Source organism: Dermacentor silvarum, chromosome 11, assembly GCF_013339745.2.
Source record: "Dermacentor silvarum isolate Dsil-2018 chromosome 11, BIME_Dsil_1.4, whole genome shotgun sequence".
NCBI classification, from domain to species: Eukaryota; Metazoa; Arthropoda; class Arachnida; order Ixodida; family Ixodidae; genus Dermacentor; species Dermacentor silvarum.
Window position 1 is genome coordinate 93,557,831 of NC_051164.1, and position 27,653 is coordinate 93,585,483.

General features: G+C 46.5%; 1 protein-coding gene across 2 annotated transcripts in view; it reads left to right on the forward strand.

The window, feature by feature from the left end:
* LOC119432743 (uncharacterized) overlaps window positions 1-14,301 on the forward strand; it is a 218,015-nt gene extending 203,714 nt beyond the window's left edge. For both annotated transcript variants that reach the window (XM_049658608.1, XM_037699900.2), the window contains exons 2-4: window positions 567-842; window positions 3,315-3,588; window positions 14,041-14,301. In XM_049658608.1, coding sequence (XP_049514565.1) covers window positions 567-842; window positions 3,315-3,588; window positions 14,041-14,179 — 689 coding nt within the window. In that variant the 3' untranslated portion in view covers window positions 14,180-14,301. The remainder of the gene's footprint in view (window positions 1-566; window positions 843-3,314; window positions 3,589-14,040) is intronic.
* The last annotated feature ends 13,352 nt before the right edge of the window (window positions 14,302-27,653 follow it).

Sequence of the window (27,653 nt, forward strand, 5' to 3'; positions counted from 1 at the left end):
TGTGTGTGAATAAATAATTTGAAGTAATGCGCAAATCAATACAGATGACGCCACGTTACATGTAAAACTACGTAAAGCTAACGTTCCCGTCAGTCTATGCAGTAACTCTACTTAAAACGCGCAATCATCTTACCGCTTCAGTTCCGTAACCACTCGCTCCTAAGCTAACCACTAGGCTAACCACTAGGGAAGGAAGTTCAATTTCCCTGTGAGACAGGATTTTTTACAGCTAAGCTGTATATGGCTAGGCGAAACCAAAATCCGCCCGTCCTAGGTGCGCCGAAACTATCATCATCAGCGATGGCTTGAGCGTTGAAAGAAACACAAAGACGTCACCAATACATTTGAGAAAGACTTTGATGAACCGTCGGGATTAACCCATTGATAAAACACATACAGTAAGCCGTAACCACCTGCTCCTAAGCTAACCACTAGGCAGGAAGGAAGTTCAGTTTCCCTTTGAGACAGTTTTCTTTTTGCATACAGTAAGATCTGTGTCGTCGTCGTCGCGAGTGACCTTTCGCTCTGCACGGTCACTCATCCTGTGCCGTTTGTCTTCAACGCAGCGTCGGGCGGCGGTTGCCCCAACGGCCGACTGACGTTCGAGCTTGTCACGGGCTACGTCTACAGCGCGCCGTCGGACACGATCGAGCTGAAGCCCGGCACGCTGCAGCTGACCGACTGCCTGGAGCACTGTCGCCGCAACGCGTCGTGCCAGTCGGTGAACTTCGAGACCGGCCTGTGCGTACTCTTCACCTCGAGCGCCACCGAGCGGCCGGCGTCTTTGGCGGTCTCGCAGTTTCCCGTGTTCACACTCTACGCGCAGAAGATATGCCTCTTCGGTGAGTTGGCGCAGGATCGACAGTGAAAAGCATTCTGTTGCTTCTACACTGCTACTCTGCTATACTGTTACTACAAGTCTAGTAGAGTAGAGTAGAGTCTGCTATCAGCGTTAAAAGGCATCAAACAGTAGTAGTAGTAGTAGTAGTAGTAGTAGTAGTAGTAGTAGTAGTAGTAGTAGTAGTAGCAGTAGTAGTAGTATTAGCAGTAGTAGTGGTAGTAGTAGTAGTAATAGTAGTAGTAATGGTAATTAATAGTTAGTAGTAGTAGTGAGTAGTAGTAGTAGTGTTAGTAGTAGTACAATCGAACGCGGATATATCGAACCCACATATAACGAGTTATTGTGTATAATGAACAGCTGTAAAATCTCCTTCAAAATTTTTGCATAAAATATGTATTTTATATATCGAATTACCTATATATTGAACTTCTTGGGATCCCCTTTCAGGTTCGATATATCCGGGTTTTACTGTAGTAGTAGTAGTAGTAGTAGTAGTAGTAGTAGTAGTAGTAGTAGTATACCGTTTCAGTATAGTAGTTTTGTAAGTGCGGTAATGAGAGGTGTAGTAACTTAATAGAATTAACAGCATGAATATTCAAAATTAGGATGATGAGGACTGGACGAAAATAGCCGTGCACACTATTCTCATTGCATGTAGTAATCGTAGTAGTAGCCTCTTAAGTAGTATACCTTAGAGGTCACATACTCGTAATAGCAGTGTAAGCAGAGGTGCTGTAGGAGCCGTTCCTGTTTTTGTCGTTGTTCCAGGCGTTTTCTTTAATAACGACTATCCATATCGCTCCATTGTTTTAAGGTTCGAGCGCACTCAACCTTTTTTTCACTGCGTTCGCTTTCGTCCCTTCAGAGAAATGTATATGATTTACTTTCCCGCACCTGTAAAATATCTGTAATTACACCGGGACTGGCGAAACAGCGATAAAGCTTCAGTAATTACACCCCAGGCCTGGACAGTCGTTCCAGAAATTCCTTACTCCATAATCGCCTGAAAGGAAACATCTACGGTTTCGCAAATGACGTTTATCTAGGCCAGCTAATCACCCAGCGTTCTCAAATGATAATCTTGAATTGACGGTTGCAATCTCGGCAGCCTATTAGAGCACGAAAAGCCGAATGGGTCTTGTACCGCCAGACAAGGCTGCCCATAAAATGAGTTCAGCGTCAACTTTAACTAATCTAAAGTAACGTCGCGACTTTCATGGAAACCGGTCCTTTAGCTTCCACCACCACCTTTGGGACTGCGAAGAAAATAAGCCAACGTCATCTCGCTGGTTACTCAGCACTCTTAAATAATAAGTTTAAGACGACCGCTTCTGTCTCAGCTGCCCGGAAAGCGCAGACCGGAGTGGGTTTATTAGCCGCGGCAGCGAGCTGGCCTCGCATAAATGCGCTCGCGGCAAGTTAGCGCCGTAGGCGCAACCTATCTTCTTCCACAGAAAGCGAGCCCGTAGCCACCCCCCTGCTTTTGAGTACCTCAAGATTTTCATCCTGCGCTCCCCCATCGTGCATAGAAAAGTTACCCAACCGTGGCTCGCTAACCTCGCAAGAGCAGGACTCTTTTACCACCGCCGGTATAGACGCTTCATTCCTATGGGATCTTCTCACATGAGGAGTCTGTCGTCATCGTTTCGCCTGAAGGCACACGGAAGAAAAGAGGCCGTTCATCGCCTCCCTGATTGCAGAGGTGAATTGCTTTTGTAGAAGACTTCGGAGGCTTTTATATCAAAGGAGCCAGACCCCCCCCCCCCCTTTTTTTTTTTTTCTCCAGCCGGTCAAAGAGCTCCGGTTGTTAAAGGAAGTGAAGTGTTGGTGGTCCTTGAATGGAGGCGGGTGCGAAATTTGTATGAGTCCTTTGGACTGGAAAGGCGGGTTAGTGGATCGTCTCGAAACTGTTACAGGGCAGTTTGTTTGGGGGGGTCAGTGCATGGCGTAGCCGCGGGGGGCCACCGGAAATGTGGTGCCCCCCTCCCACTCCCCGCAAGTTCTGTGATAGTATCCGCCCCCCCCCCCCCCCCCCTGTACAAAACAGCGCAGACCGATACCCTAAATCCATAATGGAGTAGGTTAACAGCTCAAAAAGTTCCGAATTATACATTAAGATGCAGAATTATCTTTTTGACTCATATTGGTGCAGGTGTACACTCCCAAAGGTGTATAATTATACGTTTAAGAAGTGTAAAATTGTGTCCAATACTAATGATCCACCTAATAGTGCAGAACTACACCCGCTTCAGTTATAGCATTTTCTACTCTTAAAGGTGTAGAATAGTACCAAATGCTCCCGCTGTAACCCAACGGCACAGGATTGTAGGTTAACACATCTAAAGGTGTCAGGATCGTACCTTACGATGCAAAAAAAAAAAAAATATATACCCTCGATGTGTATTGGTGTAGGTTTACACCCTTAAACTGTGTAGAGCCGTGTCTCATCGTTGCGCGCTTTTCTCTTCCGCAGGGAAACGTCGCTGCAGTCGCGACTGGGCCTTCGAGCGCGTCACGGGTTACACCCTGCGAGATTTGGCGAGAAAGCGCCTGCACGCCGTGGCTCGCGAGGAGTGCATGGACCTGTGCCTGGACGAGACCGAGTTCCAGTGCCGCTCGGCCAACTTCGACCCGTCGACGGGCGAGTGCGCGATCAGCGACATGGACCGGCATTCGGTGGTCGGGGACCGGTACTTTGTGCCCTCGGGAGAGACCAACGAGTACCTTGGAGAGCAACTGCGTCGACGGTGAGTCACCGTCTCTGGCGTTTCGGTTTACCCGCGAGTTGGGGGCTTCTGCGCCCGCACCCTGAATAACTACTTGCACCCTTTGGGGGCTTATCTTGCCGCCCAAACTGTAACGGTTGTCAGCACTGCGCGAACTTATACTTCATTTAACAATTTGCGCTCGCTACTTTCCCGTCAGGAACGCTATTTAACGCTTATATGCGCATGTCGTTCGGGACCTGGAGTTAGCGGGCGCGCAGAGTTAAAGAAACGAAAAGCGCGCAAGGTAGGTGACGATTATTCCGGCGGGACAAAGATACGCCCCAAAGGGTGACATTTTTTTCTGGTAGATTGTTGGTTGTGGACATCGTAAGCCCCAAAGAACGCAATTTTTTTTATCTTAAGAGAGTACTGGCGAGCTGCACGTCATGAGTTGTACGCATGAGAAAGGGCTCAGAGTATGGGGTACGTATGGGCTGTTTCCTCTCTGGTCGTTCCTTCACATGGATTCGCGTCTTTTCCATCGTAAGGAGCATGGGAGCAAAGTATCGCGACGAGCTTAAGTCAGTGACGGGAGCGTTGGTGAATACAGTCGAGGGCAGCACGTGATTAGATGGAACGATAAGATAAAGCTATTTTCAGACAGAGGATGAAGTCTCCTGACGTTGTGCATCTGTAGCTGGAGATCTCTGGGAAGGATCTTCGGCCTGCAGCGGACATAAACACTGCGATGATGGCATTGTTACCAGTACAAAACAAAACAGTATATTCGCACCAATTGAAGAGACAGGGAAGGACAAATACACGCCGTCCGCTACTGGCGGTAGTGCAAGACACCACCGGCGTTGGCGACGCCTCTTTAGGGATTCGACTATATATCATCCGATCAGCAACAAGACAAAACGTGTAATTTCACTGCGGTAAATGAGATCTCAGATACACTCCTAGGGTTTATATTAATTTCCGGAGGCGGCGCCCGGCCGGTGGATGCATAGGTATAGGGAGCGGTGTAACTTTCACTTGCCCGAGATTGCACTGATCCAGCAAATACGTTTGCATATGGAGTCAAGGCAGAGGAGACGGCGTCGGGCAACAACCCGTTGAACTAGCCACCGGATTTCCGACTCAAGTGCCACGGTATAGATACACGTTCGATTGACTCCTACTCATTTCAGCTATGAGAACGTGCGACGTCTTTGTGTCACAGTGTTGCCAACGCGTGCGATGTAAACGCTAGATTGGTTGCCTTCCCACAGCGCAAGGCAGGGTCTAGGGAACGCGTCCATCGTGTAAATATTGTTTAGAAAGTTTGTTAGTTCCGTCGGCTCCTTTGTTTCCTTGTTTGTTGGTTCACTCGGATCACGCTTATTTGTACAGATTTCGATGATGTGCCACACTGTTCATCGTTAGAGACCGGCTATAGTCTATTTGTATTGAAAAGTATCATTGTACGATCTGTGAGACGACGGGCTCTTTTTTTTTTTTCTTGCTCACTAGTAGCCGTATAGTCCGCGTGCGATGTGTCTGTCAATTAAGTTAGGTATACACTCCACGCGCTGCGAATGACAAAGCAGGTAGTTCGTTGCTACTCCCCCCCCCCCCCCCCCCCCCTCCGTACCCCCGGATGTTGGTCTCTGCCGCGGCAAGCTTCCAGCTATAGATACGCGGAATCGAACATCTCCGTTCAGTGACTCGATCTGCGGTTCGTTCCACTCCAACCGGAAAGAAGGGGAAAAAAAAAAACTGTCCCTCGCGTCCGGCGACATTCGCAAGTTGAGGCGGCGAACCGTCGGAAACGAAGGAAAGAGATCGCAGGCGGGATTCGGGCGATCTGGAAGCCCCATCTCGCTTATTTTCGTACTATATTTATTGAGTCCCTGTCCTTACATTCGTATACTTTTATTCTTCATTTCCTTCATCATTTGCATTTTACTCAATTATTTCTGCCTCCCTCTTTCGTGTTCCTTCTTCGTTCGCTCTCTAAATATTTCCTGTTTACGATTTCGGTGTCATTTTGTTCGGATTTACCGTCATTTAAGTACATTTGATTCTTCGTGAATTCGTTAGGCTTTCTCTTTCCTTCTTGTTTTATTAATTTTCTTATTGCTACTGCCTTGCTTTGTTGGTTTAGTTTTCACGTTATAGCTCCCTGCCTCCAATTTTCAGCTTGCTTCTTCCTTCTTTCTTTTATTTTATTCCTTCGTCCAGCATTTCCTGCTTCCTTCCTTCTCAAAAGAGAATGATATGAGCATCCTCCTTGAAACGAGAGTTGCACCGATGGTGATTGCCCATGCCATCACCTATGAATCAGGGTGGCGACACCGAGCCTGTGTGAACTAATAAGCCTTACTCTGTGTATAGTTTGCAATCTAGCATTTCGTCTGTCTCCATCTTGGAAAGTTACTTATGCCTGTGACGACACCATTTATGATACTGATCACTGGTGGCATCCCCTTTGACTTAGGGCCATGACAAATGGTCACGTAGCCGGCATGTGCTAACTGTGTTTTACTATATATCTGTTATAATCTATCTAGCATTCCGGCTATCTCTACTATGCCATTGTAAGTCTGTGCACTACATCAACGACGACGACGATCACGATTGTTGACGATGGCGGTTATTTTTGATGACTTTAATTGCATCTCCTTGGGAACTGGGCGGCGACAAATGGTCACGGAGCCTGCTTGAACTGATCAGGTTTTACGACATCTATTCCAGTCTAGCATTCTTGCCTACCTCTCCTTTTGGCGTTCTCTTTCTTCGTTGCAACCTCGATCTCTATACTGTTAAGTCGCCTAGCTACGCCTGTAACGACCCCAGTTTCACGTATTGTACCAAACTCATTCCCTTGTCAAGGCGTGCGACTGCCGCAATGCGGAAGCACGCCTGGTGCGCCTATAACGAGAGTGAGAGCGTGGTTTTAAGCTGGCATAGCGTATGGCGCTGTTGTTAGGTGCTCCTACATAAGCAGCCGGAAGAGCGACGGCCAAATCCGGTTGGCATGTTTTCGAAAACGAACGACGCTGAATCTCTCTCTCTCTCTCTCTCTCTATCTATCTCTCTCTCTCTGTGCCTCCATATACTTTCATTGGCGGCTTTCGCCCGCGTCTAACGGCCAGCGACGCAGGACGTGGTGGGGATTATCCGGCGTGACACACACCGCGAGTTGACGCTGCAATAGCAGCAGCCGCAAGTAGTAGAGGTCGCCCGCCAGATGATAAGTAAGATACAGAGGAACCAACAAAAAGAAAGAGATAGACGTACGAGGGTCGTACGTAAGCTTCCGCGGCCCGCTGACGGTTTTCGGTCCTCGCACGCTAGCGGGTTCCACGACCTGTTGCGTCTTTTCTGGCGGCCCCCTTTTTTTTTAAGTTTGTTTCGAAGAGCACGCACTGTCGAACTACCGACAGGATCACGTACATGTGTACACTTTCCGAGACTTTCGCTATAGAGATATGGAAGCGGCGAGTGGCGACAAATCTGGACGCTCTGTTCTTACTTTTTTCGCTTGCCATGCTCGAAGGGTTCACGCACTTATCGGGCAAAGCGCGGGTGAAAGTTTTAAAACGGCCCTGGCCGCGGCCGCGGAGAAGCGCAGATGTCACGAGCGCGTTCGCTCGCCGGCTTGGCTAGGCTCGCGTTTTCCGTATCTCCGGAGCAGTTCACTAAACTTTCTCCCGGAGCGGAGCCGAACGAGGCAAGGTTGTAAAACAGACGTCGACGGCTTTTCCGGAGTCTTAGTCACACTTCTTTCCTTCTTTTCTTTCTTTCTTTCTTCTTCTTTCTTTCTTTCTTTCTTTCTTTCTTGTCTTCTTCTTCTGACGTTGTTTCTCTGATTCACTCCTAGCTTTTCCTCTATGTACCTCAACCTTTCGGCGCGAGAAGTTCATTATTTCTCGTTTATCTTGTGCTGCGCACTAGATTAAATACCATCACGCTTCAATCCCCGAAGGCGCTCTCTGAAGGCAACACCTTCAATACGTGTGTGCCGCGCGGTGCACGTTGGCTTTGCGAGAGCGGGACATCCCCGGTTCTTATCGATTCCATGACACTTTCCTGGGTGCCCTCGCGTAGGCAGCTTCCAGCCTCTCCGTGTTTTTCTTCCTTAACGAACTACGGTATAAGCCGCCTTTTCATTTCATTCTTCTTTTTTTCCCCCATTTAAATCCTGTTTTCTCGCAGAGCCAATAACATTCACGGTCTTCTGCCCCCAGGATTGCGGAAACAGATAACCCCCCCACTCCTTTTTTGCACCCTGTGGTGATTTCTTGCGGCGAGAGAATAAGTGAAAGCCGGTTGGGGGCAGAATAGCGGCAATGGAAACTTTGCTTTGCATATCTGCACTCTCACTAGCCGTCTGTCACGCACAACACGTGCACCCGATAAACGGGAAAACCGGCGGGGCCGTTGCTTCGTGTATAAATTTCACTGGTCACATTTTTGTCTTACACGCTATCGTTTCCCTCTCGTTGAGACTCCTTTTTTCTTTTTCTTTTTTTTTTTTTTCTTGCTGGGGTGACACTGTGCGGGGTTCCTGTTTTCACGCGGCTTGCATCTGAAATGATACGGAGTCGAGCGACCCCTAAAAGCCGTTATGGCGCGACGTGCAGTGAAATGTGGAAGGAGGGGGGGGGGGGGGGGGTAACTTTTGCAGTGGCCGGACGTCTTATTGACGGACAATGTTTATTTATTTGTTTAATGTATACTGTGGACACGAGGTCCATGGAGGAAAGGCATAATAAGTTAAAAAGAACAATGCACGACACGACTGAACGCACAAAAAAAGAAAGTTCGAAGGTGCAAATACAATTCTCGCAAAGTTGTCTGAGGAAGCGGTATTCGCGTATGTTCAATAATGTTTAAGGCACCACCTGGAACTGTGGCACAGGCGTCGTTTTGTGACGGCAACTGTTGCCAGCTCTCGAGACAGCAGTTATCGCGATTATCCGAGCAATTATCCCGACAATTAGAAACTATAACAGCAATTGCCAGCAATTCTGACAGATATTGTTATGGCAGCAGTATCGTCGTTGTCGTCGTCCTTGTCACAACAATTTTTAAAACACAAAGACAACATCGTGTATTTGCCTTTTCGGAATAGCCGGCCCTAAAAAAAAGAAAAAAGAAAAGAAAAGAAAAGGCCTTCTTACCCATTTTCTACATTTAGAGCAAGATAAGACAAGTCCGTAGAACAGAAATATCTACGAGAAATCTACAGACGACCTAATAATTGACGTTGTTTTACGAAGTCGGTCACATAACGAAGTCGATCAGCGAGCAACCTAACTGAGGATGATATGTTAGTGGGCAAGTCATTATTGTACATTAAAAACAGTACTGGACCGAGGACACTGCCTTGGGGGACACCGCGGACGTGACGTCGCAAAGGTTAGACGACATGTTAATGACGGATGCAAATTACTGACGAAAAGACAGGAAGTTACGAAGCCGAGGTGGTATTAATGAATCTAAACAAAGGGCAGACAATTTGGAAATCGAACGGCAATGAGGTACAGTATCGAAAACAAAGGGCAGACAATTTGGAAATCGAACGGCAATGAGGTACAGTATCGAAAACTTTAGAGAAATCAAGAAAGAGGCAGTCAGTTTGATCGTTAGCGTTCATGTTAAAGGGAAGGGCAGTCATGAATTCAAGTAACTGTGTATCACACGAGTAGCCTTTCCTGAAACCATGCTGATTAGAGACGAAAAAGGTATTGGATTCAAGGTTACCGTAGATATTTGAAGCTCTTATATGATCAAGTAGTTTGCATCATATGCATGTTAGTGAAATAGGTCGATAATTACCAGGTGAGGGCCTGTCACCAAATTTGGAAAAGGGGACCGACCTTAGCGATCTTCCCGTTCAGAGGGTCGTTCACCAGATGATAACGATTTGTTAAAAATGAGACACAGGATGCGACTGGAAATAATTGTAGTATTCTTTAGCATTTTTTGACTTTACGTTATCGATACCGGATGAAGCAGAAGCTTTAAGACTGGTAATCAGGTTTCCACGAAGGCGAAGTTTTGCTCTTGAAAAAACGCCACATTGGAACAATCTTCCTGTGTTTCAAATACGCTTTCAAAGTAACAGACCAAACTTCATCAGAAAGCAAAGTTTTTTTTTTTTTTGCATCGTGTATTGCAATGTATTTAGTAGAATTATTGAGGCAAATTACTTCCCAGAATTTTTTTTTTTGAAAATTGCTGATAAGTGAGCGCAACTCCTGAGAATAATATTTCTTTTTGGCTGCGCCTAAGGCTTTACAATATAGGTTTGTAGGCACTCCTTGTATTTATTCCAATAAGAAGCAGTATTGATACGTCTCGTGGTATAGTACAAGCGTTTTTTTTTTATATTTCGTAGTGATCGAAGGTATTTAGTAAACCAAGCGTTAGTTTTATCATTCGGTATAGTGGCCCACACTTGTCAACTAACTCTAATATTTTATGTTTAAGCAACATACAAACGCAGCGGATGATGGCAGGCATTTAAGTGGCATCTATATAAGTCTGTAGCCATCTGTTTGTTGTCTACATGACCTTGGAAGTCGTGTACAAACGTCCGTAATGGTCAGAACTATGTCTCTGTAACCAGTCCATATTGCAGTGATGATCCAGCATATATGCAGGTGATTCCGCTACGGATGTCTATCCCCTTCAGTCACGATGTACACATCTGTGGGCGCGATTTACTTTTGCCATTTCTGTTCAGTTGTGGCAAGAAGTAGACCACAAAAATTAAACTTAGGTTAAATTGAACGTTCTGCTTACCTCAAGTACCTTCACTTCCCTGTGAGGGAGATCTATCGCTACCGAATATCATTTTGGAGAAGGCACTACAGTGTTTGACGGGAGGTGTGACGTGGGACGTTTCAGTAGCAATTGCGAAAGAATTTTTTTATTGTAATGCTTGCAACCAATAATTAACTTGCGCAAGTAATTCGCGCCAATTATTGAATTCTTGTTTATGAAGAAACATATCATTACTGAGTGTGCATAATTAGATACTTAATCACTCCGTAATTATGGGGACTCATCATAAAATGCAGGCAGAGTCCTTCTACCACCTTGAGATGCTCTTGATGGAGTCTGCAGCACCTTGGCAAAAAAATATGTAAATTTCATACATTTATCGACAGTCGATCATAATCTAGGTCAATTACTCACAGGGGACCCTGATCATGAGAAAGAAATTTACAGAAGAATAAAATTGGGTTGGAGTGCATACGGCAGGCATTGCCAAATCCTGACTGGGAGCTTACCACTGTCGTTGAAAAGAAAAGTGTACAACCATTGCATTCTACCGTTGCTAACATATGGGGCAGAAACCTGGAGGTTAACAAAGAAGCTCGAGAACACGTTAACGACCGCACAAAGAGCGATGGAACGAAAAATGTTAGGCCTAACGTTAAGAGACAGGAAGAGAGCGGTGTGGATCAGAGAACAAACGGGGATAGCCGATATTGTAGTTAACATTAAGCGGGGAAAATGGAGCTGGGCAGGCCATGTAATGCGTAGGATGGATAACCGGTGGACCATTAGAGTTACAGAATGGATACCAAGAGAAGGGAAGCGCAGTCGAGGACGGCAGAAAACTAGGTGAGGTGATGAAGTTAGGAAATTTGCAGGCGCAAGTTGTAATCAGATAGCGCAAGACAGGGGAGGGGTAATTGGAGATCGCAGGGAGAGGCCTTCGTCCTGCAGTGAACATAAATATAGGCTGATGATGACGATGATGATCATCATCATAATCATTATTCGTGACTGAAGGGGCCATGACGAGGCATGGACAGAACGAAGGAGTACGTAGTACGCATGCGTGCTCGCTTGCTTGCTCGCGCTCTTCGGCAGGAGAGAGAGAGAGAAATAGAAGAGAGGAAAGGCAGGGAGGTTAACCAGACGCACGTCCGGTTTGCTACCCTGCACTGGGGAAAGGGGGTATAGGGATGAAAAGTAGAGAGAAAGGAAATAGAGAGAGCACAGTTTCGCGCACATTTGAAACTTCGCACGAAGTCTACAGACGGTCGCCAAGACCTGTCGACTTGAGGTAGTGCAACAAGGCTTTCGTGACTTTCCGTGCCATCGATGTGATCTGACGCGAATAGGCCGACATGCCACGATCCGCCCGCTGACCTCCCAGCCTATTACGACACGTCGCGAGACGGCTCCATGCATCGGATGGACGTTGGCGCACGATGTGTAAGGCATAGACCGCACAATCAAGCACAACAGCAGCAACAACAACTACAAGGGGTAACCGCAGACGTCGAACGAGCACAAGAGAGAGAGAGAGAGCAAAGAATCGCCGACGCATAGCCGTATCTACTCGATTTTAACGGGCACTTTAATTCGTGAAAATTTTCGCAAGGACGTGCGTGTTAGAATTTACATATTTGATGTATGCATTCTTACTTAGCGTTACATTTAGTCTGGAAATGATGAGAGATGATTTGTTATTTTTTTTCCTACGCTGATGTGCGTGAGCTCCGCCCATATTGATGCCAACTCCAACAACCACAGGGTGTGTTTATGGAGCCCTTGTTATGGACATCTTAGTGTTGGCGTCCCTTGCATGAACTGATCCAGATACTATAGCAGGAGGTCATAGCCACTGAGCTACCGTGGTGGGTACTCTCTCTCTATATATCTCTCTCCTTCCCTCACAATGATATCCAGTAAGCGGTCAGGAAATGAAATCGAGGGAATTGGACATTATTTTTTTTTTCTGGCCGTGAAAAAAATCAGGTGCATCTTACAATCGAGTGAATGCGGCAGCATTCCACGACGTCCTGATTGCGGGCCGCGTCACTCAAGCTGTCGTCGTGGCTTGCTCGCAACACGGGCTACCCCGTAACGGACTGGGTGATCCAGAAGGGGCCGGCGAGCGTTTGTGGGCGGGCTCGGTCACGCACCGCAATAAAGGGTTAACCCGCATATGACACGCGTGGGGCGTGCGACCGGGGAGGCTGCGCGTTAAATGCTTGACGTTTGAAGAACGGTTCAGTGGCTTGTAATTCGAACATCACTGAAGGTGCTGCGTTGTTTGCTGCGCGCGGTGGGAGAGAAAAATAAAAGAGAAGAAAAAAAGTGCTAGACATGGCTGCTGGGTCACGCGGCCGTGCACGGCCGGTGATGGTCCTTTTTTTTTTTTTTTTTTTTTTTGCTATCTTGGCTTTTGTTATCATTTGGTTGCGCCGATATATCTGGGCGTGGTAGTATCGGGATGTTCCGACGAGGCCTGCGCGCATCACGTTCCGCTTCGGGAGGCACCGTTTCTCGGTCGACCCGCTTCCGTCCTGTCACAGGCGCAAGGGCACCTGATCTTGGAGTTTGCGAAAATGCAAGGTCTAAACCTTAAGAGTAATCGCGTATACGCGAGAAGCTATGCAAACACTGGGAGGGCAGTGGGCGCTTAATACCGCGCGCCCTTTCCAACGAGAGTTCAGCCGGTGGCGCGCCATATCTCCACAATAATTGTACTTATTCAGTATATATATATATATATATATATATATATATATATATATATATATATATATATATATATATACAGGAGAACATTTCTTATAGGACATTTCTATATAGGAGAACAAAAAGGAGCACATTTCTTCATTAAAACCGGGAAGGTTTGCCGGGGGGCACTCCAAGCACATAGGTAGCCTACAGATATCATTCCTTAAGGTGTTTGTATTGTAATAGTATTATATGTTTCGTCCGTGCGATTCTGAGTAGCGTTTAGATGTTATTCCTTAAAGACCAAGTGGACCCTTACTCTCGTTCACCACCTTGCCTTTCATATCTATTTTTTTTTTCTCGCACTCTCCTTAAAGCTTGTGTATTCTCTACAAACAGTCTATGGACCTAAGCCCTCGCACTTGGGTCCAACGTGTTGTCAAGTGAAAAATTACGATGTGAATCAAATCAACAGAGCTCTTTCTCGAGGCGCTGTCTATGTATGATGTGCCTGGAGCAGTCGGTGGTGTACATTCTCGTCGTGTTTTTAACGCGACAGCGTTAAGGGACCCGTGTCACAGAAAATCCGGGATCAGTGTCGTCGTCAGCGTGGGCTTGCCGGCGTCGTTGGCGGAAATAAAACCACATCATCCCGAACCACCCCGATCAGGCAGGCCCTTTGCGTGGCGCAAGGCGTTAGTGAACAAAAATTTGATTTCGCAAAGTAAAACCCGCCAGAAAAATTGTTAAGTATACGACTTAACCACAACCTACAGACGTGATAGCGTCGGGTTGTGATTTGAGTAGATGATAAAAGAGCCTGATAAGCAGCCAATGATCTTTGAACGCCATCGCGTTCCACTCTGAAAGGCGAAGCTTAAGCGTCCTCCATTTTTTTTTTTTTTTTTTTTTGCTTCTTCGTCTGATCGACGTTACACGAATGTGTGTAATAACGTTTCCATTTCCTCGGCTTTCTCTTTCTTTCTTTTTTTTTCGGCAACATTTTTGCAGAGTCCGTGCGATTGTGCGAGTTCCGGACGGTGAGCGGCAAGATCCTGAAGACGGTGGACGCCGTGTTCCAGAACGTGACCACCCTGGAGGACTGCCGGCGGCTCTGCCTCAGCGTGCCCTACCGGTGCCACTCGTTTGACCTGGGTGACCCCGACAACAGCGTGTGCCGCATCAGCCACCACGCGAGGGCGTCGCTTTCACACATCGAGAACCCCTACCTCGAGATACCCGGCGCCGCCACCAACGAGCTCGCCGCCTGCTACAACGGTCAGTGGAACGTTCGATATATACGGTGGCCATTCAACAGGGATCAAGGGCCTTGCTCTATACACAGGGTGTTTCACTTAACTTGGGCCAAACGCTAAAGCTATGCAAATGCTACATAGCTGGACAGAACCGAGGTAATGTCGTTTGCCGTCGCTCGGAGTTACTCAGATTATTTCTTGCGTTCCGTCTAATTAGATAACTAGTCTTCGTTAATTAATAAACTTCTCAATTATTATAATTAGATGAAAAGTGTCAATTAGAATATTGTGGAGCAACGTGAAAAACTCCCGATGCAGCTTCTCAGGATGACACCAGTTTCGAGATATTAATTCCCGAACTTCGCGGAGTTGGCGTTCTAGTTACTTTCTTAACAAAACGTCGTTTTATGCATTGAAGCACAAACGTAACTGGAACGCCAATGCATTTCTCGGCAAAGTTCGGGAAGTAATATCACGAAACTGGTGTCATACTGAGAAATAATTTTAAGTGGATCCGCCTTGCGAACTGCACGGCTACAATTTGTAAATTGCAATATGGGCCATAATATAATTAGTTAAAAGCTTAATTAGTGATTTTTTGTTATTTGGTCCGTTATGTATTTCATTTTTTTGTGCAAGTAATGTCTGCCTGCCTCTTCGAGTTGATCAGCTCATGTACAATTGTTGGGCTATCTGCCACAGGCAACCTTTAAACAGTTTTGAAAGTATTCGCTGGAACACCCGGTACCCTCTAGCAGGCGCGTAGCCAGGGGGGGGGGGGGGGGGGGGGGGGCTGATGGGGCTTCAGCCCCCCCCCCCCCGAAATTTTTTCGTGCTGGCATGCACCGCCGACCAAAACTACCACCGACGCCGGTAATCATTCTGGATTTTGTGTACAATGTCCTTTTCACGCTCGAAAAGACATTTCGGCACGAGCATTGCGAACTCGGGCTGGATTTCGAGACAACGCCCTTGCAACTGGAGTCACGTAACGCAAGGAGCCCCATCCGAGCACAAACTTTCAACGGCTTTTCGATAGCGAGCGGGCGCGTTGCGGCATCTCGCAGTGGCCGCGGAATATACGGAGCGCATGGATTTCAATTACGAAATTTTATGGGTATACAGTTCTCATAAACTTTTGACGCGAAAGGGGCGCTGAAATTTCCAAAGGCATGCTTTAAAAGATTTTCAATTCTAGAACTTTATGGGGTTAATGTTCTGATAACCTTGGGCCAACATGCGCGCACTGGAACGCTCGTGTCCAAGCCGTTGTATAAATGGAAGCGCGCGCTCGCAATCTCCCACACACACGAAAATACTAAATATCACCGTGACTGTCAGCTAGCAGCTGATAATTTTCTCCAAACATTTTCAGGAAGCGTGCCCAATGTGATTGATCAGCTGGACCAGGGCAGGCAAAGTAAAATATGAGAAAACAGAAGAAAGTGAACGGCCTATTATTGAGGATTTTTTTTTTTTTTTTTTTTTTTGCGGGCGACAAGGTCTGGCTCTCCGTGGCCACAGGGACAGGGGCCCTATGGATTTAAGCAATGCCCCTGCTGAAAATGCAGGAATTTTCAGAGTACTTCTTCGCATGCAAGCTGATTGTGGAGATACATATCTGAAGAACCATTTGGAAAATTGCCCCAGTATTGCCTCGTATTTAAGCCCAGACGCACAAAACCAAATTATAGAACTTTATGGTGACATCATCAAAGAAAGCTTAGATTCAAAAGCAGGCTACTTCTCCATACTTCCTGACGAAACGACGGACATCGCTGGAATCGAACAGCCTACTGTTTCTGCAAGGTACCTAAACAAGTGTGCCAACGACATCAATGGAGTGTTTTAGGTTTTAGCATCAGAATAGATGCCCATCTCTCACTGCGACAGCAGGTTCTATGTAAATGTGTAAATACTGCTGCAGCTTCTAGTCACCCTTCCAGTGATCACTGCCAGCGCAGAGAGAATATTTTTTTAACAAGAGTTTCCTAAAAAACTACTTGCGCTCTACAATGTCTGTGGAACGCATGGTTAGGCTGGCGCTTCTATACACCCACAGAGACGTCGGCATCAACGTGACCGCTTCGCTCAACTTTCCCACCGAGAGAAGTTTGTCCTTAAGATAGCGAAGCAGCAAAAATCAATGCAAGTAAAAAGCACTGTTTCTTCTGGTCCATAAGTTCTTAATTATGAAAACGTATGACCGCTCATTAGCTATTAAAACCGCAGAAATTTTGGCCGTTTATTCTAGCAGTTAGCATCATGATCAAAATTATCACGCGAATACAAAAATTACGTAGATACCAATAACCAATTTTGACCGACCTTGCTCATTGAAAGCCCGGCCCACGCGGCGTTCGCCAAAAACACTCGGATATTGGGTAGTTCAACTTACCGCATCATCTGTGGGCTTCGTTTGTCCTTTTCTTTCCTTTTCAGCTGCCTGCTTTTATTTCTTTTTTGAAACGAAGGAATACCCTCCTTTGATTTTGGGTGCAGAATAATTGTTGGCGTTGTGCAGGCAGTTAAATTACACATTTTCGTACTGATTAACGCATTATTCCTCTATTATTCTACCCACATGGCACTGCCGCGACCGCTGCATGGCCCAAGTACATATCACGATTTCTGCGATCATAGTTATGTTCTTGCCAGGATCATCTGTCTTTCTGTGCTCAAAGTTTACTATCTGTGACTGAGCAACATGTTTATTAGTCGTATTTGACACATTATATACACTGACGTTTGCTTAAATACGTAGATTTATTGGAGACTCATACGTATTTTTAAATATCTTACTGCGAGGTTTTGTGTACACAAGCAGTGAACTTTGTTTCCAGCGACTCTTTTATTGCCCTTTAGCGAGTTGTATCTTCGCATTTCTAATATATACTTTGCAGAACTCCCACTTTTTATTTGTACTCACTGTTGCGAGTATTAGCTCGGTGTAATTACAATACACGACGAATTACAGCTGCTCCTGCGCAATCAATTGCAACGAGGGATAGCGTCATTGAGGTTTCTTCCTGGCCGTTGCATATGTAGAAAAATGTAAACAAGGTTCTTGAACGACAAAGATTCATCAAAATGTTTGTCCTCAACTTATTCATTTCATGGCCTTTACGTTTTCCATATAAGCTGCATGCACTGCTTTGCTGGTTTCGAACTGATATTGACCCTTTTCGCGGCGATCCCGTGGGCGCTGCCATATTTGATCACGTGATGACGCGTCCATTGCTTGCCTCAACTGCCTCCATTGCCTCCTTGTTTACAATGGAAGTGTATGACGCCGGCGCGGCTCATAACACCTCTGTTTTCGGAGATATCGTAGACGGTGACTAGGTGGACGACACGAAGCTTTGCTCACAGCTTCAGAGAACATGCAAAAGCGCTTTCGGAGCTGATTGAGCTATGTCCAAACGGCGCAGGCAGTTTATATGGTGCTTCTTCTAAAAGCGGGGCTAAATATGCATTCCAAGCTTTGCGATTATGAATTCAGTCAGGATTAATTAGTGTGCTCTTTGTTCTTTATTCGGCAAATATTTTGAAGCAGTGGCTTGTCGGTTTCTGACTCAGTGAAGTTCCTCGATGCGGCCACTATATGATTATTTTCTGCCTAATCGCTCGCGGGTGTGCTCAGTTCCGAATCTGATAGATTTGTTCTTGCTGCGCAAAAGGCTTGAAACGTAGCTGTTTTGTACATTGTAATACCTTGTAGCAAATATATATTACAGCTAGTAACTTGCTTACTCTTGTGGACCGTCACGAAACATTCAGCTTCGACCATTGGTGCGCCATAGGTGTAGTCCGTCATTTATTGTGTGTATACAGTGCGCATATATTCAAGTGTGCGTCCATTCACTTATTCTTGATACGTCGGCGATAGAGTGGGCGTAAGTTTTCCTGCCATTTGGACAGATGTGTATAGATAACGTGCGCGAAACTTACTATGACAGGAAGCGGCGCTAGTCCCTTTGTCATTGTTTAACGAGTGGTACTCACTGTTGCCGACGTTCTAGGGATGAAGCCCTTTCTTTGAAGGTTAGCGATACAAGGCTGGCGGATGAGCAAATTTCTGTATCCTCTAGGAAAGCCGTACATCACGAAGTGCCGGTAACACGTTCGGACAGTTGCAGCAGCGGTCCGCGAACTTCGCCACACAGATTCATTCTATTCCTTAACATGCCAGTCACTATTTTTGCAGCCAACTACTGCACACGTCTTCAATCCACATTATTCAATCTAGCATGATTGGAGCACAGTGTGTTAGCGAAAACTCAGTTGCATTTCCGACAGCTGATCGCACAGAAGCAAGGTAGAATCGGCAATGGTTTCGTATTCGTGCGCGGTCGCTGAGGAGAGGTATGGCGCGCCGCCGTGAGCGCCATCTCGTTTCTCTAAAACAAACTGCTCCGCGAAAAGGGTCAATAGTTCTAAAGTTCATGTGATGTTTTCTTTACTTATTATTTAGAAAAAAACACACGGAAGCATTGATATCAGTTATTTCTGCCACAATTTTTGGGGCATACGAATATATTCTGTTATGAAAACATACATATTTTAATGGATAGTGCATAACGTTCAATAATTCGTTTGCAGCATCTAATATACAATGAAATTGGCAATGCAGTTATTATTCATGCATTTGATCCCTCGACAAATTCTATAAGGAGGAGGCCGCGCTGCAACCTGAGCCCCCCCCGAACAAAATTTCTGGCTACGCCACTGCCCTCTAGTGCTCTTTATGTAGTCGGTGCCCATGTTTTTTACACAATGGTATCAAAATGGGCTGTGCGCAGGCGCGGAAATGTATTTTCTTTCTATTGCGGCCTGTCGTCTTTTTCCGCGGAGGCCATACTGAAGCTGTAATAATAGATGAAACCAGTGGCTACGCATATGAGCTCCCGTACACATAACCCGGTATCAGTTCATTGCGCGGCGCGGCGTCAACCACGGTCACACGCAGTGCGACGGGCGCATTTTTGACACCGGCTGCACCCTGCTAAGGGTCTAAGCGATGACCTCCGAGACGCATAACGAATGCGCGTAAACCAGTACGCAGGGGATCGGCAAGACAAAAATAAACAACAGAAGCGTCCATGGCACATCCGATTCGTCAGCTCCGTGGTCGAGTCCTGCTTGCCTACATTTTTTTTTTCGCGTTAAGGCGCAGAATGAGAGCTAATAAATCATGGTTGCACCCTGTGCCACGCAGATTGAGGCACTTTGTTTTTACGGTGTTCAGTCGGCGCCGCCGAACATTCCGTCCTCGGACTCGTGCTACGACGCCCGAAATTCATGCAGTGTTGCCGAAGCTTTGGATCAGGCGCCGCTCTTATGGGAATAGACTGCGACGTTCTACAAACTGTCTGCAGACATGTTACCAACTGTTTTGCGTCGTTGTAGTACATTCTTCCTATTGTGTTACACACACGGTGTGTTTAAGAAAACGCGTTCGAAATTTCTTAGATAGGGAAGATGTGATAACAGTGTGATGTGCTTCGTATTGACTTTATAAGCGTACGTTTTAAGAGGACTGGAAGTATTTATTAGACGAAAGGGTTTGAAAATTTGACTAATTACTCGTTCAAATGAGACAATAATGCGCCTTAATGCAAGACAATAAGTACCCGTTGTAGAGAAATTTCTACGACATTTTCTGAAACACCCTGTAATGCAGACTGAGAGCGGTTGAATAAAAACGTCAGGCTAAAGTACATACGTCGTGTACAGTCAGTCTACGAGCTTAAGCTGTCATGGACTCGTGATCCACCGCTGGTCTATATAAGCAGTTAGTGAACTACACAAAAGTTGTTTATAGATATCGGTAGACTATGGGCCTGTCCGGGAAATACAGAGAACTCGTAGAAATCGTCTATGCATTGTCTACACACAACAGCTAGTCTATATACTTTATCAAAAGTATATTATGGCCTTTAACGTCCCAGAGCAACATACGGGTGGTGAGGGACGCCGTAGTGAAATAGGGGTGGGAGCTCAGGATTACGTTTGACAACCTGGGATTTTTAACGTTCATCTAAAGCACCATATCAGGAGTCCCGATCCTAGCAAAGGTGGCCGTACGGTTACAGGTCTATATACCTTGTTAGCCAGAAGACGCAAACCTATAAGAAGGCAGAACAACAGACTAGAAGCTATTGTAGAAAAGTTGGGCTAGTTGAAAACTTGACAATATTGAATATTTCTGACGCTTTTAAGGAAAAATTGAAAAGAGCAGGATAAAAGGAACGCTGCAACCAGCGTTCCAGCGTTTAGTCCAGCGTTCATTCTGGAAACCTGAACTATTTGATCAAGGAGAAATGCTGGACTGCTGGATACAGATGGAACGCTGGATCTAGAATTCCTGCGTTCAGTCCAACGATCAAGTCCAGCGTTCCTTACGTACTGTTGCCTTCCTCTTCCTTCTTAAGGGCAGTGGAAATATTAACAAAATAGCAGTTTTTCGAAGTCCATAGCCGCCATGGCAGGTATGAGACCTTATTGGTTAAAATAGGTGCATCTGCATGAATGCAAAACAGAAGTCTAAATTCATTTTTGCGAGGGAGCAGTACTTGCGGCATATACAGTGCTGCATAGATTTAGTCAGACCAGGTATGGCTACCTTCGACTCGCACCTTCAAAACGTGGCAAGAACAAAAAAGTACTGGAACCATTAATTCAAAACCTCGCCCTGGGATAAGACAGAGGGAACCCTCAGTGTTGTGGGTCGCCGCGGTGTCTTGATAAACGAGGACTCGAAGACCTAGTCCTCGGCCTTCTCGTGCACTCGGTTAGTGGTGGAGTCCGCACTCTGACTCGCCTGGAAATTGAGGACCGCGTGGCGGAGCCGGAGAGACTGCCAGCGTCGGCTTTTGCTACGGCGTGAGAACGACACGGAGTCCTGGATACGGGACCCAATGACCGTCATTTATTTTGCTTTCCGGGTGAACGAGACATGGAATGGAAGGGTTTTCTAACTTGAGTCGGCACGTTCTTTCATGTTCCGTGTACGTGGTTGAGGTCAAAGTACTTGGGGTCAAAGTCTAATCTCTCTTGGGTGATATAACTAATTCCTTTTCTGATATTGTTTCTAGTAGTTTCTATATAAAAGAAAAACGCTGCGACGTTCTCAAAACGACGCCCTGTGAGGAGCAGTGGCCTCTCTTAGTGAGAAAAAAAAATCAGGAAATTAAGTCGTGGAAACAAGACGGAACTGAACGAGACATGCGGTGACTAGGAAATGATTTATTGAAGAAGTAAAATTAATTCATACAGTCAATTCATACCAACTCGTTCAGCTTTCGACGTTACTAAACTTAAGTTTTCGTTCACTTGATCCTGCGTTGCAACGGATACGCGCATGGGGAGAGAGGAAAAGAAAAGGTGAGAATGTCAGGAAGATGAGCGCATCCTGTTTGCGGCCCTGTGCAGGACAAGGGGTTAGGGTAAAATTTATTTCGTTAACGACAACCAGTACTGCGTTACTTGATGACAGAGGCGTGCATTCGCTGATTAAAAGCCGTTCCAGAAAACGTGCATTTGCATGCAGGACGAGTGCCAATAGGAGAATTGCGTGAGAATCAGAAATGAAAATGAATGATTTTGAGTAAGTTCGGCTTGCTCATATTTCACGTACACATTGTATTTACGTGTATGTGAGACAACATGCTTACTGCATACCTTGCGCGCTATTTATGTCATACTAAAGCAATCCAGATTCTGCAAATATTGATATATGCCGACATGCGTGGCGCCAACCCGACCTCACCTCTTCCGTTTCTTTTTTTTTTTTTTCTACGTGCAGTGACCATTCAGTGCAAGGCGCGCGAAATGGTCGCCATGGTGAAGACGAGCAAGATCTTCAACGGCAAGGTCTACTCCAAGGCGAGGCCCAACTCGTGCGTCACCGACGTGGTCAACAGCCTCGACTTCCAGATACGCATGGCCTACCACGAGCTCGACTGCGATGTCAAGCAGGAGGTCAGTCAGGTCATGAACTTTCCGTATTCTCTCTCTTTTCGAATGGCACCGCCTTCGTGTGTGATAACAGAGTATTTCAGCATTGCGTTACCGTTACCGATACCGCCAGCCGCCGAGTGAACGCGCGCAGAGCTTGACGCGCATGCGCAGTCGATGACTGGGTGTGTCGGTAAAGGTATAACGGTGCGAGCTTGCTGAAATACTCTAATGCAATCCCTTGTTTAGTTCAAGCCTTTTGCTTGGGTAACTTTAGGTCGCGGAATCACTCAAAGCGAGATGATCAGAACTGGGAGTGGACTCGAATGTTCAGTTCGTTTCAGTTTATTACCTCAAACACAGTTATTGCTTGAAATGTGGTTTGACAGAAAGGTATTAAGTTTGCCGCTTCTCAGTGCGAAATAGCTTAGTATATATTACATCCAGGGTTTGATGGGATCCCGTCTGGTCGGGAAGAGGAATGATGAAAAAAGAGAAAGACGCACAAAGAAATAGAACATTTAGTGAAAAATTAAAAGACGTTTCGGCTCTTCCACGGAAGCCTTGTTCACGATGAAGAAGGCTCACGTGTGAACAATATTGTGAATAAAAAAGGCTCCCGTGTGACAGCCTTAACGTCTTTTAATTTTTCACTAAAATATTTTTTTTATTGGTCGGCGTTCTCTATTTTTCATCGTGAGTATATATTGTATTTAGATGGATCGGTTGTGGGCTACAAAGTTCTAGGACTGCCCCGGCCATATCGCCACTCCCGAGTTGTTAGTGTCTTTTTCGTGAGGAAAACTGACTCTTATCACACTTACCGTTCATATCATCACCATGAGTGTGAGCGGTCTTCGGCGATTATCGGCCGCAGGATTCACGCCTCCAATAATTCATTGCCACCATATCAGCCCAATATCATCCTTATACTTGGTCCAAAGCGTTATCTTATCTGTTCAGTTATGAGCGCTTCCCTACTTGTTTTTTTTTTTTTTTTTTTTTTTGTAAGACCCTTTTTGTGTTTGCGAACAGAGCTCCCCAAAGATTTCCGGTCAAGTGCTCTGCAACAACAAAACTTACAGTAGCCTATAACTTTATATAGAACTCCCCTGCTGGCACCAGCTTTACTGCAGAGTAAGAATTTTTCTGAGTAAGTTTTACTGCTAAGTACAACTAGACAGCTACATACATGAGCTCGACGCATGGGACACTTTCCTCATATTGGAACCCGTCAAGAACATGTGCCTATAGTATATTATGAGACAAATAACTCTTTTTCCTCGACTAACTTGACTGTCAGAAATGCATGACCGGAAGTTTTCAGGGGTCATCGATGCACTGCTGCCACATCGCGGATAAAAGGGCCTATACTGAACGGTTACGCAACATTCAGTCAACTGAACGCGATCGGTTCAGACAGCCCATAGCAGTGGCTACGTGCTTCCGGTTGCTTAATGTGCTGATAAATGTTTGCATTTAATGTGGTATTTAGTCGTAATTGTTTTCTTCTAAACTGTCCGTGGCAAAGCAAGTGTACACGTCGTCACCGCAGAATGGGAATGACGCGTAAACACCAGCGTTCAAGCGTTTGCCTCGCTCTGAACTTCCAGCCGGCCATTCAAAGGACTTCGAGATTAACGACGCGTAGAAGAAGCCCACATGAAAAGAAGAAAATACAGGAGGTTATGTAGGGTAGCCAACCGGACGTTATCCTGGTTAACCTCCCTGCCTTCTGCCTTTCTCTTATTTCCTTCCTTCCTTCTACAGGAGGTTATGAGAAATTAAGATAGTTTCTTAAGCAACAGCGTCCGGATCTCACGCGGAGCGCCACAACGTTACGCGTGGTCCGATGCCCAATGACGAAACCAGGAAGAAAGGAAAACGTGGCGCCGTTCTGAACATGCGCTTGTGCTTCGAACAGCGTTAATTAATCACGACTCTCATCGTTGAAGGTGCTAATAGCTTATATCCATCATGCCAGATAGTACCATTCATTCCGACAGTCTATAGACAACCTCGCTATTCTATAGCTAGCTGCGCTCGCGCGCGTATTTCTCTTGCGATTGCGAAACAGCGAGCCTGTCTGTACGGATCTCCGACTCACGCGCTTAGAGATAGCTCTCATTATCTTTTCGTTACCGGTCTACACGCAAACCACTTAGGCCATTCAAAGTACGGCCGCTCGTGACAACGTTAATTACCCTCCCTTTCGTGCCGTGGTATGTTCGCGAGTGCGTGCCATAGCTTCTAGTTGCTCGTTTTGTCACGTGACCAGCGAGTGTGCTGGTGCTCGCTGGGCACCGAACTTGGCTTCCGCGGTATTCTTTACTTCATGAGTGTGTTTAGGTATTGAACCGAGGTGGCAGTTGTTACCTTCATCGTGTTTAATTTTCTGTGTTGTGTGTTTCGTGCGTGTTGTATGCGCCTGTCCTATATCTCCTGTGCGTATCGTTTCATTTATCATGGCGTTTGCCTGGAATGGCATGCTAGGCGTGCTGTCAGGCAAACCTTTACTGTTGTTTTAATTAGAAAGTATCTCCCTCTTTGTGTTTTTAGTTACGCACCGGGACAGGTTAACCGAATGTGATTCTGGCCTGCTTTATGCATAGCCAGAAACACCCACTCATAAGAATTCGAAGGCTGACACTGGACAGTCTCACAGGCAGCTCGTTATTGTAGTGCCTTCATGGTCCTAGTTTGTATATACCTTTTTTTTTTCATAACCATGGGGCGCTGCAGTGCAAGCTACAGATAGCGTCGACCAATCAGGGGCGCGATCAACAGAACACGGCAATAAAATTTTCTCTCTCTCTCTCTCTCTCGCACGTGAGAAAAAATAAGACTGTATCCCCTCATTCGGTTTGCGTCTTCTCAACTGAAAAACGGCGACGGTTATATTGCGCTGTGCCTTCAACGTACACGTTAATAAATGGGCCACTTAAGTTAACGACAGAGTAAGCCGTAACAGCTCGCCTGCTCACAAGCTGCTTGGCTATTAGAGACCTGTCCACATTATATCTCGCGCCATAGAACTCGGAGAATTTCGCAACAGCTCTGCTTACTGCTTAAACGTATGCGCTTGCAATCGTCGCTTAACTGAAAGAGAGGAGTAAATTTGACCGTAAGTATAAACAACCGACACCCCCATTCCCAAGTTCGTCGGCTTGCTCGTCAAATGTTTTCGTATCATGCCGCCCCGCCGGGGACATTTCCTAGGAAGGCCTTTATCGTTATTCTTCAACGTTGCGTCACCATCGCTTAAGAAACGACGCTTAAAAAAAAGAGTAACGACGATCATAACGCTGTGAGCATCAGCGACTTTTCTTTCGACGACTTCTCTAGCTGCTCGCCTACTGAAACCACGCCCACATTTCTCTCTCTCTCTCTCGGGTTTGCCAGTGGCTCCCCCTGCTGCCTACTTTCTACCAATGGAGCGGGTTTTTTTTTTTTTCTTTTTTTTTTTTTTTTTGCCAGTAGGGAAAGTGCAGCGAACCGCGACGAAAGTTTACATAACGGCCGGCCGTGTCCGAGAGAGCGCGAGCCATCTTGAATTCCGAAAAAGAAACTCTCCTCGGTTCATAGCGGAAGAGGAAAGCGGTGAAACAAGACGATGCGTCACCCGAAACGACCGGCAAACGCACTGGGTCCGCGATTCTGCGCTTTTCCTTCCTGGGCTCCTTGCGTATGAAACTATAATGCGCTTCTCTTTCCGCGCAAGCCTTGCGTCATAGTCACTCGCGTGTACAGTAGCAGTTGCGCTTGAGCTAGCGTTGAAAAAAAAAAAAAAAAACGCCTTCAAATTGTTTGTACAATGCTTACTGCCTCGGTAGAATTGTGCAGTGCAGTAAAGGCTACGCGGTTCTCCTGAGACGTTTCTCAGAGGGCGGTAGCGATTGGTGCCAGGGATTAGTTGTTACGTCGCAGGTTTATTAATATTCGAGGCGGATTCCTTAAAAATTTAGAGGACGCTTAAGCCTCGCCTTTAAGAGTGGAATGCGATAGCATTCAAAGATCCCTGGCTGCTTATCAGGTTTTTTTCTCGTATATTCAAATTACAGTCCGACGCTATCACGTCTGTAGATTGTGGTTAAGTCGTACCTTACGATTTTTCTGACGGATTTTACATTGCGAAATCCAATTTCCAATTTCTGTTCACTAACGCCTTGCTCCACGCGAAGGGCCTGCCCGGTCGGGGTGGTTCGGCATGATTATTTCCGCCAACGACGCCGGCGCTTACGTCAACGCCGACGCCGGATTTTCTGTGACACGGGGCCCTTAACGCTGTCGCATTAAAACGTTGTATGCTCGTTGTCGCCATTTCAGCAGACTGCGTCTCCGTTGACGTATAAGTGCACCATGAAGGAATACTGTGATGCGGTGCGCACTCTCACTCGAATTTTGCTAGCTGGCGAGGTTAGAGCGAGCCTTTAAATGCCCATTTCTCGCAGCGTCGTCTGCTCACTGTAGCCTCTGCAGTGGACGACTTGACCACGTGACCACCTAGAGGCATGTCACGCAGTAATGCGGTGCATAGCTACGTGCGCACGCGCTTCCCTCTGAATGACTGGCACGCTTTGGTGGCGTAGCCATTATAGGGGGAAGGAGGAGGAAATGCCAAGCTTCGAACGTGCTGAAAACGCGTGTCACTTGCTCTTCAAGGCGAACGTTCATCGCCCGCAGCGCCGTCTGTTTAATGTGATTGGTACCAGACGATAAATGGCCATTGACTTGCACGACGACGATAGATAGTGTGCACCAGCAGACGCTCGCTTTCGTGACTCGCTGGTGCGGGCTCTAGCTTCAACTGCAGTGCATTCATTTAGTCGGATAACGTGTATACATAGCCAACGACCCCAGTCTCCAGAGAGCGAAGCACGAGAGAGGTGATGGGAGTCGGGAAAGCGGAGAAGTTTTGGAGGGGGTCCCACCGCTGTAGAGTATACACTACACGTATACGAACGCGGCTTTGGCTTTCGTCATACTCGGGTTGGCTTCGCGTGACGAGCGGGGTGTGCGTTTCATCGCTACGTCCGCCGGCGTCCGTCCGCGTTGGCGGTAGAGCGCGCAGCTTATGGAGCCGAATCACGCGATTTGTGGTCAAACCCGAGGGTGGTGTGCGAACTTTGTGTCACCGTTCGTCTTTCTTTGTCCGTCCGGGGGCATCGCCCGCGCGTCCAGGGTTTTGCTTCGGGACGCGATAGTGGCGGGGCGGTTTCAGTGACTAGAAATGTTACTTCTCATGTGACAAACGATTGCTACACGTATCGGATACTGTACGCAACTTGCGCGGGAAAGATATTAAAGAGAGAGAGAGATAGAGAGGATATAATGAAGGCAGGAATGTTAACCAGTCAAGAGTCCGGTTGGCTATACCCTACTCTGGGGAAAGGGTGAAGGGGAAGATAT